Source organism: Diceros bicornis, chromosome X, assembly GCF_020826845.1.
Source record: "Diceros bicornis minor isolate mBicDic1 chromosome X, mDicBic1.mat.cur, whole genome shotgun sequence".
In the NCBI taxonomy this organism is placed as follows: domain Eukaryota; kingdom Metazoa; phylum Chordata; class Mammalia; order Perissodactyla; family Rhinocerotidae; genus Diceros; species Diceros bicornis.
Window position 1 is genome coordinate 110,315,675 of NC_080781.1, and position 17,607 is coordinate 110,333,281.

The 17,607-nt window shown below is 39.5% G+C and overlaps 1 protein-coding gene across 2 annotated transcripts; it reads right to left on the minus strand.

Moving 5' to 3' along the window:
- Positions 1 to 731: 731 nt before the first annotated feature.
- On the minus strand, positions 732 to 17,399 carry UPF3B (UPF3B regulator of nonsense mediated mRNA decay). Of its 2 annotated transcripts, XM_058536609.1 has the most exons (11): positions 17,157 to 17,399; positions 16,151 to 16,257; positions 15,874 to 15,980; positions 11,603 to 11,701; positions 9,999 to 10,109; positions 8,926 to 8,969; positions 8,268 to 8,450; positions 7,836 to 7,874; positions 5,837 to 5,997; positions 5,217 to 5,511; positions 732 to 1,727 (listed from the first exon to the last, which is right to left on the minus strand). In XM_058536609.1, exons 1-11 carry the CDS (start codon positions 17,310 to 17,312, stop codon positions 1,578 to 1,580), a joined length of 1,452 nt encoding a protein of 483 aa, XP_058392592.1. In that variant the 5' UTR covers positions 17,313 to 17,399; the 3' UTR covers positions 732 to 1,577. The 2 variants fall into 2 exon arrangements, with proteins under 2 accessions (XP_058392592.1, XP_058392593.1); XM_058536610.1 differs by lacking the exon at positions 7,836 to 7,874 and having other exon boundaries at positions 17,157 to 17,398.
- Between the last annotated feature and the right edge of the window lie 208 nt (positions 17,400 to 17,607).

Sequence of the window (17,607 nt, forward strand, 5' to 3'; positions counted from 1 at the left end):
TGCTTCTGTTCTTTCTTCACTCTCTCTCCCTAAGTGACTAAATCCAGGCCCATGGCTTCAGTGATCACCTAAAAACAGATGAATTCCAAATCTATCTTCAGCCCAAATCTCTTCTTTGAGCTCTAAGACCCATTTATCAAACTGCCCCCATCTACATTTCCCACCTGCCACTCACCCCTCACTGTAACATGGTTTCTGCTTCACCAGTTCACTAACAACCTCAATACTGGCAAATCCAATGAACACTTCATATTTCTTATCTTCCTTAACCTCTCTGTGGCATGGGACACTGCCAGCCATTCTCCTCTCTGAAATTTTCCCCACCCTTATTTTAGTACTCTCTCCCAGATGAGAACCATTCTCTTTCAGTCATCTTCGATGGCTCTTCCTCTTTACCTGCTGCTTCAAATACTGGTTTCTAAAAGCTGAGTAAAACAAAGCAGTGACTTATTAAGTAAAGGCACACGGATGCCATGTTAGGAGAAGCTGGTAGGATGAAAATTAAGCAGCAGCTTAATTAACCAAACATTTTGGTTCTTATGGAACAAGTGTAGTGAACTATGATTTGCTCTTCTTAGTGGGCAAAATAAAGGCATAATGCTAGTGAAGGCAGAAACGAATATCATTCATCCTCTTTCAGAATTCCCAAGAGGTTAATTCAGTATCAAAAGTTTAATTTCTCAAAATTAATAGCTATTTAGTAAAGTTAATAAATGCACTTAGCTTCATACTTGAGCGATGTTCATATTTATTGACATCAATGCAAAACAAGTTAAGACTAAAAGTTGCTATTTAACAGGAACAAATACTGGTGCAGTTGCCTTCCTGGGGAGGGTACGCACTCAGATCATGAGACCTAAGATAAAACAAAGACTGGATTGTCAAGAACCAAACAAGGGTTAAATTTTACTTATTAATATAAAAATTGCTAAAGGCAAAAGGAAATGTTTAAAAATAATCTTTATGCTAAGCTCACATAAGCAAACAAAAAACTAAACCTCAAACTTTAGGACATAGGATATAGACAAAACATGACTATTTAAATTTTTGCATAATCGAAATTTGTTATATCCTTCACCGTACTTGTACTACAATTACATGCTTGTTGCTTCTACGCTATACAAAGTCAACAGTTATCACCAACAATGAATATAACTAGATCTGAACAAGACTTCAAAGTGACTCTGCTCCACTCAAATTAGGAAAATTCAATCCAGGATTAACAAAACCTTTTGATTTTAGAGCCAGCTCTCTTTTCTTCTCATGTCATACCTAATTAAGTCCTCACTTAACATTTCCCGCTGGCAAATTGCAATCCATGTCCTTTCCCTCATCTTTGTCTGACACTTTAAAATTAATTTGTAGGAACTGCATAAAAATGAAATTGTACTTCCAATCTGAACCTGCAATCAGGTTCCTGCTTTGACACAAAACATACTCCTCTGCAGTGTACCCCACCAGCACAGCGACCCCCTTTCTCTCTCTCTATTCCTTTGCCCTGAAGGCACTTCTGGATTGCTTAATACGTGCTCTTTGGCTGCCTAGACGGTCAGGACACCTAAGGCCATTTGGACTTATCACTCCTCTCCTCCTTCTTTTCTATGGCTAATACCACTTTCCTGCTTTTTTTCTACTGCTGAATCTCCAGACTTGGTGCTGTCATCAGGGGGACAGAGTCGATTTCGGCTTCGAGCTCCTGGTTGGTAAAGCTGCATTGCTGGGCGATCCTAAGGTAAAATGAAATGTTAATGTTACAACATTGCTACTAAGCGTTTACAGGGGATTTTCAGTTATAAGTTATGTATTGATATATACCAACAACTCCTACAAGAGCAAAAATGTGAGGACACAGTATATGACAGTACGTGTTGATGGTTGATTTGCTTCTAACTGCCCACTTCCTTTCCCCTATCTCTAAAGGAAAGCAACCATTTCCTAAGTATTATTTATATGCCTAGGGCAAATTTTTGATAAATCTACAGCTAAATTTTCTTAACCATCTCAAGAAGAACTGAATCAGAGTGAATTTTTTTTTACTTAAAAACCACAGCCATTACCTAGCTCTCCTCCCCATCAGGAAATTGACTTTTTTCCCCCTTTTCTCCCCAAAGCCCCAGTAGACAGTTGTACATCATAGGTTGCACATCCCTCTAGTTGCTGTATGTGGGACGCCGCCTCAGCATGGCCGGACAAGCGGTGCGTCGGTGCACGCCCGGGATCCGAACCCAGGATGTCAGCAGCGGAGAGCGCACACCCAACCGCCAAGCCATGGGGCCGGCCCCAGGAAATTGACTTTAAAATGCACCACCACATATGAAAATTTTAGGAGTAAAAACAACAATAAGAAAGAACGCAAAGTCTTAAGTGGAGACCTCCCTGAAGTTATGAGCTCAGACCCCATGTAACTTGCCACAAAATTTTTTTTTTTCCTGAGGAAGATTTGCCCTGAGCTAACATCTGTGGCCAATCTTCCTCTATTTTGCATGTGGGTCACTGCCACAGCATGGCCGCTGACGAGTGGTGTAGGTCCACACCTGGGAACTGAACCTGGGCCACCGAAGCAGAATGTGCCGAACTTAACCGTTAGGCCACCGGGGCCAGCCCCATGATTGTTTCTTAATTCAGGTATGACAACGTAACACCCCAGCTTGAGATTCTCTAGCTGGCGCTTTTGATCTCAGATTCCTAAATAATCCTCAATAAAGTCATCATGTACCTCTCGGTTCAAGTAATGTATTTGGTTTATGACAATATGATCCTGGAAAACTTAAACGTATAGGCCTTTTTTAGAATTCAACAAAACATTACATGACGCTTCCTTACCCTGTCTCCCTGATGTATGAAAGTTAGCGTTAAAGCATTATTCTCAGTTGAATAATTCCAGCAAAGTATTTCACTATTTTCACAAGATGAAATGTTAAAACAGATAAGACTCCTGCATAGTAAAGAAATGGATGATGGGGCTCCAACTGTGCAAAGATGGGACCATTTAAACATCAATGAGGACAGTTAAGTGATAAAGACAAGTTGAAATACACCAAATGTTTCTAAATCCACGAGTTCTTAACGACTAAACAAAACTCATTGATGACCACTAGAAGTTGCTGGGACACCAACTCATTACTCTGAGTTGTAAATAAAGGGAAAGGATCAAGTGTTTATCTTGCCTTTCCTGTGTAAACTGAATTTCAGGCTAACCAAACAGATGATGAGGGAAAATTCCTCTTTATAGAATAACATCAGACAATAAATGCAACAGGAAAGACAGAATTCGTATATCACCATTTTCCAATCCCCCCAACACATGAAATAATGAATCTAAGCAAAATCATTAGGAGAAGGGCTGATGAAATTTTTTATGACAAATGGATCAGGCTTATAATACCTGAACCTATTGTTCAGTTGTTTTTTTCAACTTTTTATCTTGAAAATGTTTAAATGTATAGAAATGTTGCAAAACTTGTACAATGAATACCTAATTCTTGCCCAAAATTGAACCAGAATATATTCAGGCCACTAGGTGAGGGCCACCTATTTTTGTGAATAAAGTGTTTTTTTTGTGTGTGTGTGTGTGTGTGTGAGGAAGATCAGCCCTGAGCTAACATCCATGCCAATCCTCCTCTTTTTTTGCTGAGGAGGACTGGCCCTGGGCTAACATCTGTGCCCATCTTCCTCCACTTTATATGGGACGCTGCCACAGCATGGCCTGACAAGCAGTGCATCGGTGCGCGCCCAGGATCCGAACTCGGGCTGCCAGCAGATGAATGCACGCACTTAACCGCTGCGCCACGGGGCCGGCCCTGTGAATAAAGTTTGATCAGCACACAGCCATGCTCATTCTTTTACATATTGTCTATGCCTGCTTTCCCACAGAGCTTGGTGGTTGTGACAGAGACCATACGGCCCACAAAGCCTAAAATATTTATCATCTGGCCCTTTAGAGAAAAAATTTGCTAATCCCTGCCCTAGATATAACTGCCAGTTTTCAAGGAAACATAGAAGATAGAGGAACATGTTAAATGATACCCCAGGGATGTAATTAGCCAATCCAGACCGTTAGAAGCTCTACAGGACAAATTGGTTTCTGCAACAAATAAATGGTAGGAAAACAAAAGGAGGGGGAATTGTTTAGATTAAAAGAGTCTTAAGGAGACATTTCAAGCAAATACAATTTGTGGACTTTGTTTAGAGCCTATAAAAAAGATATTAATGGGGGCCAGCCCGGTGGCACAGGGTTTAAGTGTGCGCGCTCCGCTGCGGCGGCCCGGGGTTCGCAGGTTCGGATCCCGGGCGTGCACCAACGCACCACTTGGTAAGCCATGCTGTGGTGGCGTCCCATATAAAGTAGAGGAAGATGGGCACGGATGTTAGCTCAGGGCTACTCTTCCTGAAGAAAAAAGGTGAGGATTGGCATCGGATGTTAGCTCAGGGCTAGTCCCCCTCACACACACACACACAAAAAGATATTAATGAGGAGCCGGCCTGGTGGGGTAGTGGTTAAGTTCACGCATTCTGCTTTGGCGGCCCGGGGATCACGGGTTCGGATGCCAGGTGCTGACGTAAGCACCGTTCATCAAGCCATGCTGTGGTGGCATCCCACATAAAAAAACAGAGGAAGACTGGCACAGATGTTAGCTCAGTGACAATCTTCCTCAAGCAAAAAGAGGAAGACTGGCAACAGATGTTAGCTCAGGGCCACTCTTCCTCACCAAAAAAAAAAAAAAAGATATTAATGAGACAGTTGGGAAAATCTGAACACTGAGTAGGTAGGATGTTAAGGAATTATAGTTAGTTTTTGTGTGTGTGTGTGTGGGGTGTGTGTGTGTGAAAATGCTATTAGGGTTATATTATTAAGAAAAAGAGCCTTTTATCTCTAATAGTGACATATTTAAAGAAGAAACTGTATGTCTAGGATTTGCTTGAAAATAATCCAGTAGGGGTAGAGTAGAAAGAAGGTTGCCCATGAGTTGATAATTGCTGAAGCTGGGTGGTGGGTACATCATATTATTCTCTTTTCTCTCTACTTTTGTGTTTATGTTTGAAATTTCTACAATAAGTTAATAAAAGGACCCAATCAAGACTGAAAAAAAATTGCAGATAAAGTTCCCCTTTAAAAATTCTATAAAAAAACAATGAGCTAGCCCTTTCCTTTACGCTTGTAGGAAAAGAAACATAAAATCCTCATGACAATAAACAAGGGTAACGAAAAGCAGCACCTTGTTTCTTATGCGATCTCTCTTAACCACTTCCTCTTTCTTTTCAGTTTTTTCTGAGCTGCCTACTGATTCTGTATTTTCAGGCTTCTTCCCTTTATCTCGAAGTGCTTCTTTCTCTTTTTTCACATCTTCCTCCTTTCTTTTAAAAGCCTTCTCTTTCTCATAGCGCTCCTTCTGCCTACGGCGCTCTTCTTCTTGCCGCTTGAGTCTCTCTCTTTCCCGAAGTATGCGCTCTTGATCGCGGTCGTATTCCCGTTCCCTCTCCCTGTAGTCTCTGCCACTCTCATCTTCAGGTCTGCATGAAAAACAAATCCGAGTGTACTCTCAAAGAACTCCTAATCACAGATGCAGAACACTCTGATTCTGACTTGGCCACTGCAATGAGGCTGCACTCTTGGAGCAGAGTAAAAAGACACTAGTGTTTTGAAAAACACTAACAAAAACCAAAAGTCATTCACCCAGATTAAGACAGTAGAATATTTGAAACCTTTCCTCCTTCTCCCTCTACCCCTCATAATACAGTGTATCTTAATTTAGGTACAAGTCTAAGACACAGCAGTAAAACTAGCATCTAGAAACACACTGAAAACAAATGTATCAAAGAGCCCTTGACTACCGACCTCTTAGGCTTTTCATCCTTAAGTTCACCATCAGACCGCTTGGGCAGTGTACAACTTTGCCCACTGGCTCTTTCATCATTCAGATTCTCTTTGTCCAATTTCTTGGCTTTTTCTCTTTTGTCCAATTCTTTTTCATCTCCTTTTTCTGGCTTCTTGAGCAGCTTTAAAGAGAACAAATTTATTTTTATTTTGAAGAGTGGGACATTGTCTTCTGACTCGATCAAAGAAAACAATATACTAAATATTTTTAACTTAGACTATAGACGGCCCCATCTCTGCAGGTACTTGTAAACTTTCAGATGAACAACTAGTGCACAAGAGCAGTAATTTACTAAAAGGATGCTATTAATGTGAAAGTGTTATCCACTCAAATGAAGTGGTTTAATCACTTTGTGGCAATAGGATCAAGACTCCTTTGGCTTTAAATGGGTCAACCTTTAAGTGAACCAATGCATACTTCCAAGCATGCCTTCTGTAGCAAACCAGCATGTTGATATAACTTGATGGGAAAATATGCCACAAATTTAAAATGGCAGGCATATCATTACTGTTGGACTGCTTTTATGTAGTACTTGGAATGACAAATACCTTGATCACCAAAGGAGAGATCCATTGCAAGAATAATTTTGCCTTGAGCCTGAGAGTAACATACTTATGACGGTACAATCATATTATCATTAGAGATGAAGAGAAAGAATTATTTGGCATTTGACTTAAAAATTCAAATACCTCATACAACGGAACAGCGAAGTTCCATATCTACTGAGTAGGAATTCTGCTTAATGTCATATATATATATGACAGAACGCAATTCTAAAATAAAAGTGGTGTATAAAGTCCAAATTTCTAACAAAAGTTTCTTTCTCACACCAATGCTACAAATCTCTCTAGAATACCCCTAAGTGTTGGATATTCAGAGAGATCCTTAGACAAAATAGAAGAATTTCAAGTCTCAGAATGAAGGCATCATACAAAGGTTCATCTCAGGGTGAAGGCATCATACAAGTCACCAAGCAAAAGGCAAAGCACCACAAGACTTAAGCGTGAAGTACTGCAGCACACAGCCACTGCAAATGACGAGTCCCACTGGACCCTAAGAAGGCACCAGTGTGAAGTGAGGATACCACGTGCAGGTTTCATTGGAAGTGTTCTTATTTCTCTAATGAACATCTCTGTTAGAAGCCAAGATGTTCATTACTCTAATAAGAACATTAACGAATGTCTCGAGCATGGCTGGCTCTACCTCTGCCTTGCTGATAATTAGGAACAGCAAGTCAAGTCACTTGTAGCATGGCGGACAGAGAGAATGCTAGAAGGAATTAAGATGGGAACCTCCTCACCCCGCTGTCAAGCCCCTTAGCACCAATAATGAGCCCTGGGGAGCCTCGGGGAACCCTAACCACATCAACTTCTGAATTTTGAGGAGGTAAAAGGAGGAGACCCTGCCACCATCTCTGTGAGATTTTTCTCTGACTTTCTCTGAAGTCCTAGGTACTAGTACTTCCCCAGGAAGTTCACTGGAGCAAGGGCTACCCAAGCTATGCCCTCAAAAGGGAAGCAGCAAGGCTGGGAGCTTTCTATAGGTTTTCCTCTTCCTACATGCAATGCGTTAATCAGGTTCCCAGGTAGACGCAAAAAGACAACGTGGGGGATCATGTAAAAGGGGAAAGCAGATAATGCAGGATATTTCTCCCTAGTCCTCCCACAAGGCAGCCAGTTATGAGAGGCATAGAAAAAGAAGAGAAAGAGCTATTTAGGCATGGTTGTCCTCTAGCTGTATACTGTTGAAGCTTCTGGGTGCACAGCAGAGCATCAGGAAGTCATCTAAGCTTCCTTCTAAAGTAGGAATTTAAAATGGCTCAGCTTTTAAGAAGACTCAAGTCAGTCTGAAGGCGTTTTCTACAGGTAACACTACCACCACCACCAAAAGGACTTATTAACTAAGACCTGTGTGTGTGACATGATACTAGGTGCTCTGTATCATGTACTTGGTCCTTACATTTTTCTGATTCACAGCTTGTAACAGAAACCTGTGTACCTGAAGACAGTGGAAAACAAACAGATGAAGCAACTTCATGTATCAAATATGAAGGAAAAGCTGAATAAAACCCACAATTCATGCCAGCCAGCCCTAAGCCCTTATTTATGAAGAATTGAATAATAATCCCCAAATTGAACATTTTCAATGATAAAAATAACACAGATCTGCACTGAAGAAATATTATGTAAACTACTAAATTCTTTTAAATTATCTTAAATTTTAAAAATAATACTATTATAGGAAAGATTTCTATTGGTTCACTCCCCCTAAAAAAAGACAAAAACAAAACCAAACAACTATATTTACACCAACACAAGATGCATGCATATTTAAAGAAGTAGATACATGCAGTTTTCAGCAACATGCAGTCAGTTTAAGTTATTTTCATACCTTAATCTTTGGTTCATCCTTTAATTTGTCCCTTTCTGGAACTCTGTCTATCTTCTTTAGCTTTTCTATATCTTTCCTTTTTCGTTTCTCTTCTTCTTTCCATTTCCTCCTCTCTTCTTCTCTTTGTCTTTTTCTTTCTATTTCTCGCCTCCTTCTTTCTTCTCTTTTTTCTTCTCTCATTCTCTAGAAAGAAACATCACACAAGCCTTCAAACAAGATAATCATCACCAAAAACTTAATCCATCCCAAAGGTACGGTGGGCACCCACTAAACTGGGTCATCTTTCCTTCCGACTTTCTACAAAGTGGCATTCTACCTCCCTAACCTCCCCCCACCCCATTCAGAATATGAGAGAGAATAAAGACCAGGGCCTGCTAGTATCACAGTCTCTCACTGCTGCCTTGCTATATTTCCAGGGGCTTTCAGAAAATCAAGAGAGTGTCTCTGGAACAAGCTAAGGACTCTGGGTTTGCAGTGAATCCTTGGTCCAATAACCAGAGTGAAGAAAAGGGCCAGAGTGAGGCCAGTGGGCCAGATCTTTAGAATAATGGTAGAAAAAGCAGCCATTTCTTCTATAGGATCCCAATGCTCTTATGTTTACAGAATGTGAACCAATAAAATAAAAGTATTGAGAGAACTATAAAAACAAAAGGTTTACCTGCTTGTTTTTCAGGAAGCTCAAAAGTGGGGTTGTCTTTTTAGCTACATAAATGTAAACAGATTATTAATAATACTTATCAACCCCTAGAAAAGGATTCCATTTTCTGACATTCCCTACCAACCACCCAAGGTGGGAAAATTACACCCCTTAAACAGAAAGTTCACAACTTTATTATCAGAAAGAAGTTTTACAGTATTTTATTTCAATTCTGAAAGTTTAAAATACTTTTTAAAAAGTGAAGAAATTCAAATTAAAACAATTTTTTAAAAGAGTAATTCCCAATGTTGGTGAGGATTAAGTGCAAAGGACATTCTCTTGTTTTACAGATGGCAGTATAAATTTGTTCAACTGGGAGGAAATTGAGGGAAGGGGTTAAAAATATCTAATCCTTTTGACCCCATAATTCCACTTCTGGGAATTTATCGTAAGGAAATGATCAGAGATAGGCTTACACTATGCATCCAATAATAAAAACCAAGTTTTAGAGGAATATGTAACTCATTTTTCAATGTTCTGAACAATGCTATCTAGCCTAGCTAGCTTTTCGAAAGCATACTTCCTTTGGATAAATTCCTGAGAGGAAACCCTGGGTCAGAGGCTATGCTTATGTTTAGAGCTAACAGAGTGGTGACAATTTACTACTAGAACCAAGATTCAAGCTAGACTTTCTCAAGAGGTTTTCAATTTTGCAGTAACTAATTTCATTTTTTGATATTTTCAAGTCAAAGATTTTTTTTTTTAGGAATGGGAGCTTCTTTACTAGAAAACACCAACTGATCTTCAAACACTTACCAACATCTAAAGGTATCATTAGTCTTCAAACTTTTTATACTTATGTCACATTTATGTGGCACTAAATAGGCCACAGATAATTTTCCCCATCTTATCAATGCATTCTCATAATCCTGTGAGGCAAGCATTATCACCTGCACTTTACAGTAGAAACAGAGTCTCAGAGAAGTTAGTGCCTTCCCCTTGGTCACACAGCTAGCAAGTGGCAGAAGTGGGAGTCAGACAGGTAGGTCTTCTGATGAAAAAGCCATTGCCCTTAATTCCTTTTGCCCACTTACCTATTAATTCTCTATTTTTTGCTTCTATTTCCTCTAGCAGTGTTTCTGGAGTAGATGTCATTTTCTCATTATCTGCAGCATAACTTTCCAAAAATTTTCTATATTCTGGATCTAAATAATTGTTTAAATAAACAAAATATAGCAAACTTTAAACAAATAGGAAATATTACCTAGGATATTTATTTATCAAGATAATTTTTATTATTAAGGAAGATATTTATTAGTTATCAAAGTATCAAAATATTTATCAAAGTACTACTTATCAAAGTATCAAAATATTATCAAATATTTATTATTTAATCAAAGAAGATAATTTTCTACTTTATGGAAAACTGAAAATAAACCTAACCATGGTATAGTGTAACAACAGATAGATTACGTAGGGCTTTATTGGTCACTTACTCTCAGAACTACTATTAGGGATATCCACTAAGGGAGTCTGGTGTCACATTGGGTCCAGGAAAATGAGACACCACACATTATAGCAGAACCTCCAGGAATGTTAAGTAGTTTGCTTTTAGAAGTCACTGCTCCTACTAATCCAGAGTCACACTTATGGGAGAACTGAAAGTTATAGTCATTGGATCTTAAGACAGTATTACGTATAGCATGTAAGCAATTCCTGTATGGGTATACCTCACTTTAAGTAAACTCAACATATGAAAATCAGGTGTTCCAAAAAGACAAATTAGGGGAGATGTCTAGACGTGGCCTCGAGGTGTTGGTAATTCCTGGAGTTCTTTCCTAGACGCCACTGACATCAGAAAGGGTAATACATCTGAGTCATTATATTGCTTGTATTTGGAGTTTCTATGCACTGTGGAGCATGTCACTTGATCTAGTCTTCCAGGTCTGAATCTATGATATAATAAGCAGTTGTGTGCTGAGTCTTTTCTGTGTTTTCTTTATAAAATACTCATTATAGTAAAATAAATAATGGAAATCAAACTAGATGATTCTAAAATATCAATCTGATATAAAATATTGCAGCTAAGTCCTTATTCAACATAACAACATTACAGAGATCTCAAAATCTGGATCTAGTTTCCCTTAAACAGCAATTATTCCAGCTTTTCAGTTCCTCCATCACTTCAATGTAATTACTATTTGTGCAGTTAACTATATATTCAAAGCCTAGAAAATAGGACTGGCCACTTTAGCTACTTTATATATTAAGTTACTAAAGTACAGAAATTTTTCCATCACAGCTCTCAGTGATAAGTCTTCCTCTTGATAAAAAAAGTCAAATAAATAACCATAAAAATGGTAAGAGGCCTCAAGGAGTTGTTGTACTTTGAAACATCTGACTTTTTTCCATTGTCTTCTAATCTGCAAACCTACGGTGATTTACTACTCAAGAGTCAACAATAAATTGCTTAATGGTGGAGGAATGAAATGCCACTAGGCAAAGAGAGTGGAAATTACAGGAAACCCACCTCCATTCTAAAAATTAAGCAAAGCTTTAAACAGCGAATTACACTTCTCATGAACTTTATTCCATATGTTTTCTTATTTAAAAGATTGGAGTCCAGTTAATTCCCACAAAGGTAATATTTTTTAAAAACTCAAGGCAATAGTATTATATAACCAGAGCTATACTGTACCATCATCGATAGTCCCAACTTTGGTATCTCTTTTCTTAGTCTTCTTTTTTGCAGCTTTTTGAAAAGGTGCAAATTCTACTATAGCAGGATATTCCTGACCTGTTTAGAAAAAATACCACACTTGCTATAACAAAGAAAATGTCAAAAGTGGATACAAGAGAGTCAACCTACTGCTCTCTATGCCTCCTTTGATGGCAGTCATCTGAACAGGGTCTCCTAACGGGCATAAATCACACTGGCACAACTAAAATCAACATGTTACCAAAGAAGCCCCAAATTCATACTGATACATAATGAAAAGATATGGCAGGGAATTAAAATATTTATTTAAATTCAACTGCTAAAGTATGATATTTTGATATGTGGGAACAAAATCTACAAACTAATTTTCATTTAAAAAATACATCAGAGCCGGCCCCGTGGCTTAGCGGTTAAGTGCGTGCGCTCCGCTGCTGGCGGCCCAGGTTCGGATGCCGGGCGCGCACTGACGCACCGCTTCTCGGGCCATGCTGAGGCCGCGTCCCACATACAGCAACTAGAAGGATGTGCAGCTATGACATACAACTATCTACTGGGGCTTTAGGGGGAAAAAATAAATAAATAAAATCTTTAAAAAAATTAAAAAAAAAATAAATAAAAAATACATCAGAAATAGAAAGTAGGGTCGGCACAGTGGCTTAGTGGTTGGGTTCGCACGCTCTGCTTTGGCGGACTGGGGTTCGCCGGTTTGGATCCTGGGCACAGACCTATGTGACGCTCATCAAGCCATGCTGAGGCAGCGTCCCACATAGAGCAACTGGAGGGACATACAACTATCTACCAGGGCTTTGGGGAGAAGGAAGGAAAAAGGGAGGAGGATTGGCAACAGATGTTAGCTCAGGGACAATCTTCCTCAGCAAAAAGAGGAGGATTGGCCATGGATGTTAGCTCAGGGCTGATCTTCCTCACACACAAAAAAATATTTCTTAAAAAAAGAAAGTAGACTGGGGTGACACCTAATGGGTATGGGGTTTCTCTTTGGAGTGATGTGTTCTAAAAGTAGATTGTGGTGACAGCTGCACAACTTTGTGAATATACAAAAAAACACTGAACTGTATACATTTTATGGCATGTGAATTATATCTCAATAAAGCTGTTATTAAAAAATATACCAGGAGACACCAAAAGCACAGGCAACAAAAGTAAAAAACAGATAAGTGGATTACATCAAAATTAAAAACTTCTGTGCATCTAAGGACACAATCAACAGAGTGAAAAGGCAACCTACAGAATAGGAGAAAATATCTGCAGATCATTTATCTGGTAAGGGGTCAATATACAGAATAAAGAACTCCTAGAACTCAACAACAACAAAAATAACCCAATTAAAAAATGTTCAAAGGATTTGAATAGACATTTCTTCAAAGACGATATACAAGTGGCAACAAGCCTATGAAAAGATTAAAATATTACCTCAATAATCATAGAGAAATGCAAATCAAAACCACAATGAGATATCACCTCACACCTATTAGAATGGTTACTATTACAGGAAAAAAACCCAGAAAATAGGAAGTGTTGACGAGGAGAAATTAGAACCCTCGTGCATTACTGGTGGGAATGTAAAATGGTGCAGCTGCTATGGAGAACAGTATGGTGGTTCCTCAAAAAATTAAAAATATAATTACCACATGACCCAGCAATTCCACTTTTGGGTATATATTCAAAAGAAGTGAAAGCAGAGACTTGAACAGATATTCCTACACCCACGTTCATAGCAGCGTTATTCACAATAGCCAAGAGTTGGAAGCAACCCAAATGTCCCTCGAAAGATGAATGAATAAACAAAATGTAGTATGTACATACCATGGAATATTACTCAGCCTTAAAAATAAAATTCTGACACATGCTACAACATGGATCCACTTTGAGGACATTATGCTAAGTGAAATAGCCAGTCATAAAAAGTCATATACTCTATGATTGCACTTATATGAAGTACCTAGAATGGTCAACTTTATAGAGACAAAATGGTGGCTCATAGAGGTAGAATGGTAGTTGTCGGGGGCTGGGGAGAGGGAGAAATCAGGAGTTGTTGTTTAATGGGTATAGAGTTTCAGTCTTGCAAGATGAAAAAGTTCTAGAGATCGGTTGCACAACAATGCGAATGTATTCAACACTACTGAACTACACTTAAAAATGGTTACGATGGTAAATATGTGTATTTTACCAGTTTTTAAAAATGCAAACACAAAAAAGGAATGAGGTAATGATGCATGCTACAACATGGATCAACCTTGAAAACATGCTAAGTAAAAGCAGCAGTCACCAAAGGCCACATATTGTATGATTCTAGTTATATGAAATTTACAGAATAGGGAAATTCATAGTTAGTAGATTAGTAGTTGCCAGGGGCTGGGAGGAGGGGAGAACGGGAGATGACTACCAATGAATATAAGATTCTTTTCGGAGTGATGAAAACATTCTGGAATTACATAGTGGTGATGGTTGCACAACTTTGTGAATATAGTAAAAACCATTGACTTTTATGGTATGTGAGTTATATCTCAATAAAAAGAACAAGTGACTACTGGAAAAAAAATACACCAGATCCCTGCTATAGCAATGTCATACAAGGTATAAAATACTATCCTTAGATCATTGGCATGTAGACATAAGCCAGAAGAAAATAACTAGAATTGACCAGAAGGCATCACAAACCAGTCATGAGGAAACATGACTTTGGAAATCCTAGTGAATGCAGAATCAGATTAAATTAATAACTGATATATTTGAGAAGGAATAGATAAACCAGACTGAAATAGAAGGAAATTGTGGAGATAGGCTGAAAAAAACAGAAGTGAGGCCACACCATGGAGGACCCTGACTACGAGGCTAAGGAGTTTGGACTTTTTTTCGCAACTGCTATTTTAAATCACTACTTTCAAAAAGATTAATTTCAAGGCAGTATAACAGACTGAATTATACAGAGATGGAAAAAATGGAAAATCCTTTAAGTTTAGAGACAGTGGTTGTCTAAGCATTAGGTGAGAGGACATCAAGTGTGAAAGTATTAGTAAGTCTAGATGAACAAGATATTAAAAAACAATAAATTGACAAGATTCATCATTTGTTTAAATGTATGGGATAAAAAGAGAGGAAAAAAACATAACTCAGGGGCTGGCCTGGTGGCGTAGCGGTTCAGTTCATGTGCTCCACTTCAGCGGCCCAGGGTTCATGGGTTCAGATCCTGCATGGACCTACACAATGCTTACGAAGCCATGCTGTGGTGGCATCCCACATACAAAAAATAGAGGAAGATTGGCACAGATGTTAGCTCAGGGACAATCTTCCTCAAGCAAAAAGAGGAAGATTGGCAACAGATGTTAGCTCAGAGCCAATCTTCCTCACCAAAAAAACAAAAAACAAAAAAACACAACTCAGATTTCCAGGAAATCATTGCTATCTACTGGAATAAAGCTGGAGTGGAGAAGTAGCTGGTTTGGGGGATTAATAAAAGCTGGAGAAATACAGTGACAATCCTTCAACTTTTACTGGCATATTCCCTGACAAAGATTTCATTTTTACCAACTTTGAAGTAACACTGAAAAAACATAACCTAACAAAAATACACATCATTTACCTAAGATTGCAAAGCCAAAAGCGAAGTGGGAAATGACAGCTTGGACATTCTCTGGCTAAATGCTGCTAGCAGCAGATAATAAATACAAAGAGAGTTAAGACAAGTTTTTCTTCCCTATAGACTCCTGGATACAAAGTGGGGGATCTACAGGTTCAATGTTTTAATTACATACAACTTAGAATGTTAAACAGTATTCTGAATGGGAACTATTAGCTTAACGGATTTGAATTAAATAAATAAATGTTGGTCCTTGAAGCAAGATGAGAAGTAATTATTTAAAACTTGTCATACAAGTTTAAAGAGTCATTTATCAGTATTAGTGCTGAAACTAGTCAATAGTCAAAACAACACATCTAATCCAGGGCAAAAAATTTATCACAGGAGGAGAAAACAGTGGCAATTTCATTCAGTTGATCAAACTACAGAAATCACAGGTTAATAAAAATACCCGAGGGCTGTGAAAAGTAACATATCTATTTATAAGACAGTAATAAGCTTATCAACGGTGTAAAACTCTAAATGTTGCACATTTCATCACCCAGGATTTTAGAAAAGCTATGAAGGCATTGAGAAGAAAAACACTGTGATACACACATTGTCTTAAACATACAAATGACAAAGAAACTCCCCTTCTATTACAAGGACTCACCTTTATTGTCAAGGAATACATAACCATCAAAGCGATCCCTGAACAAAATAATGTCCTCTTGGTTTTTAAAGTTGATGTATGCCCTGGCATACATATGAGGATACAGACTGCAGAGAGGAAAGCAATTATGTAAATGTGCTTTCAGGTGTCTGGCTGAATTACAAGTATGCATATATTAAAGAGACAGGCTCAAAAATCAAATGGAAAACAGCAGTAGGATCAAGAATGGAAGAAACCTTTTCATTGACCCCCTCCCTCTTTTATTTATTTATTTTACCTAGTATCATTAGAAAAAAACTCAAAATAATCATGCTCGGGCATAGGCTGAAGATGTTCCTGAAGCTGCTCCTTGGTCAAAGTGGGAGGTAATCTCCGAATGACCACCTTGAGAAATGAATAAGGAAAATAAAATGAGTACAAATCAATTTTCTGTCGTACCTGGAAGAATCACCGTCCCCGAAGAAAGCTGGGCTTTAAAAGATGAGATCACTTATAAAAACCCAGGAGAAAAAATTTTTTTAATGCTCAGAATTAGTCAAACATAATGGGAACGCTGTTTTTAAAAACTTAGAAATGAGAACTGCCTAGAGCAAGGAAAACCTCACGTTGCATTAACTCGAAGCCCCGCAGTTTACTAGGTTTTCGCATCATTTTCTCTCATTCGTTTTCCAACAGATGTAGTGGTAAGAAAATAGTGCGCCAACCCTGCTCTTTTGTGGGTGCCACGAACTCTGGATTTATTAATATTTCCCTACCACATCCAACACATCCTAAACCACAATCCTTCCCCATTCAGCATAAAGAATTCAAAACGCTAAAGAATACCAAAAATTCCCTCATTGCTCCCAAAATAGTATGCACCTGATTTGGCCCGAGACCATTAATCCCCCCACACTCCTTCAACTTGCTTCCGTTAATACTCCTATCACAAACTACTCCCACCCTTGACGGCCCCTTAACTATTTAATAATTATCCCCAATCAACCTTTCATTCCGCCTTCTCTTTACTATCGCTCCCCCTCCCATTATCATCTCCCAGCTCTGACCTAACCCCTTCTCGTTTGGGAATCCCCTCCTTTTCCTCACTCTCACTCCAAGGCTTGGCCGGGAGAGGGGCGCCCCGCTTTTCGGACGAGTGGATGAGACAGGGTGATGTGATCTGCACTCAGGTGAAGAAACAGAGGGGGACACTGGGAGAGGAAGAGGGCAGCCCCATTCCCAACCAGCCTCCACGAGTGGCGGACCCGTCCCGCCCTCTCCTGGGCCAACAGTCGGCCAGGCACCTTGCTCAGCGCCTCTTTCTTCTCCTTGTTCCGATCCTGCTTATCTTCCCCTTTGGTGCTGTCCGCCGAAGCCCCACCGCCGCTGCTTGTAGCCCCCGGGGGAGTCAAGAGGGTTACTCGCTTCTCCTTAGGCCTGTGCTCCTTCTCCTCCTTCATGGCCACGGCTTTACTCCTCAAAGCGGCACCTCGGCCTAAACGCCGCTACGCCGGGCACCTACGACTCCCGGCCCACTCCCGTCAGAGCTCCGCCCCCAACAAACGCCCCTAGTGATAAGCTGGGGCCCGCGTTCCATTGGGCCCAGCCAGGATCTCGCGAGACTTCAGGGCGTCCGGGTTCCCTCGGTGGAAAGGTTTTAACACCTGGTCTTAACTTCCCGCCCGCGGAGTCTCCGGACCGCCCAATCGCTTCGCGGCCCAGGCTCCCTCGGGGCCCGCTCTGCGCAGGTCCTTA

Excerpts from the sequence above, each read along its gene's own strand:
- UPF3B (XM_058536609.1), bottom strand. The coding sequence starts at position 17,312 with ATGAAGGAGGAGAAGGAGCACAGGCCTAAGGAGAAGCGAGTAACCCTC. Across the intron at positions 16,258-17,156 it reads AGAAAGAGGCGCTGAGCAAG|GTGGTCATTCGGAGATTACC; the intron begins GTGCCTGGCCGA and ends TCATTTCTCAAG. Across the intron at positions 11,702-15,873 it reads TGTATTCCTTGACAATAAAG|GTCAGGAATATCCTGCTATA; the intron begins GTGAGTCCTTGT and ends TTTTCTAAACAG.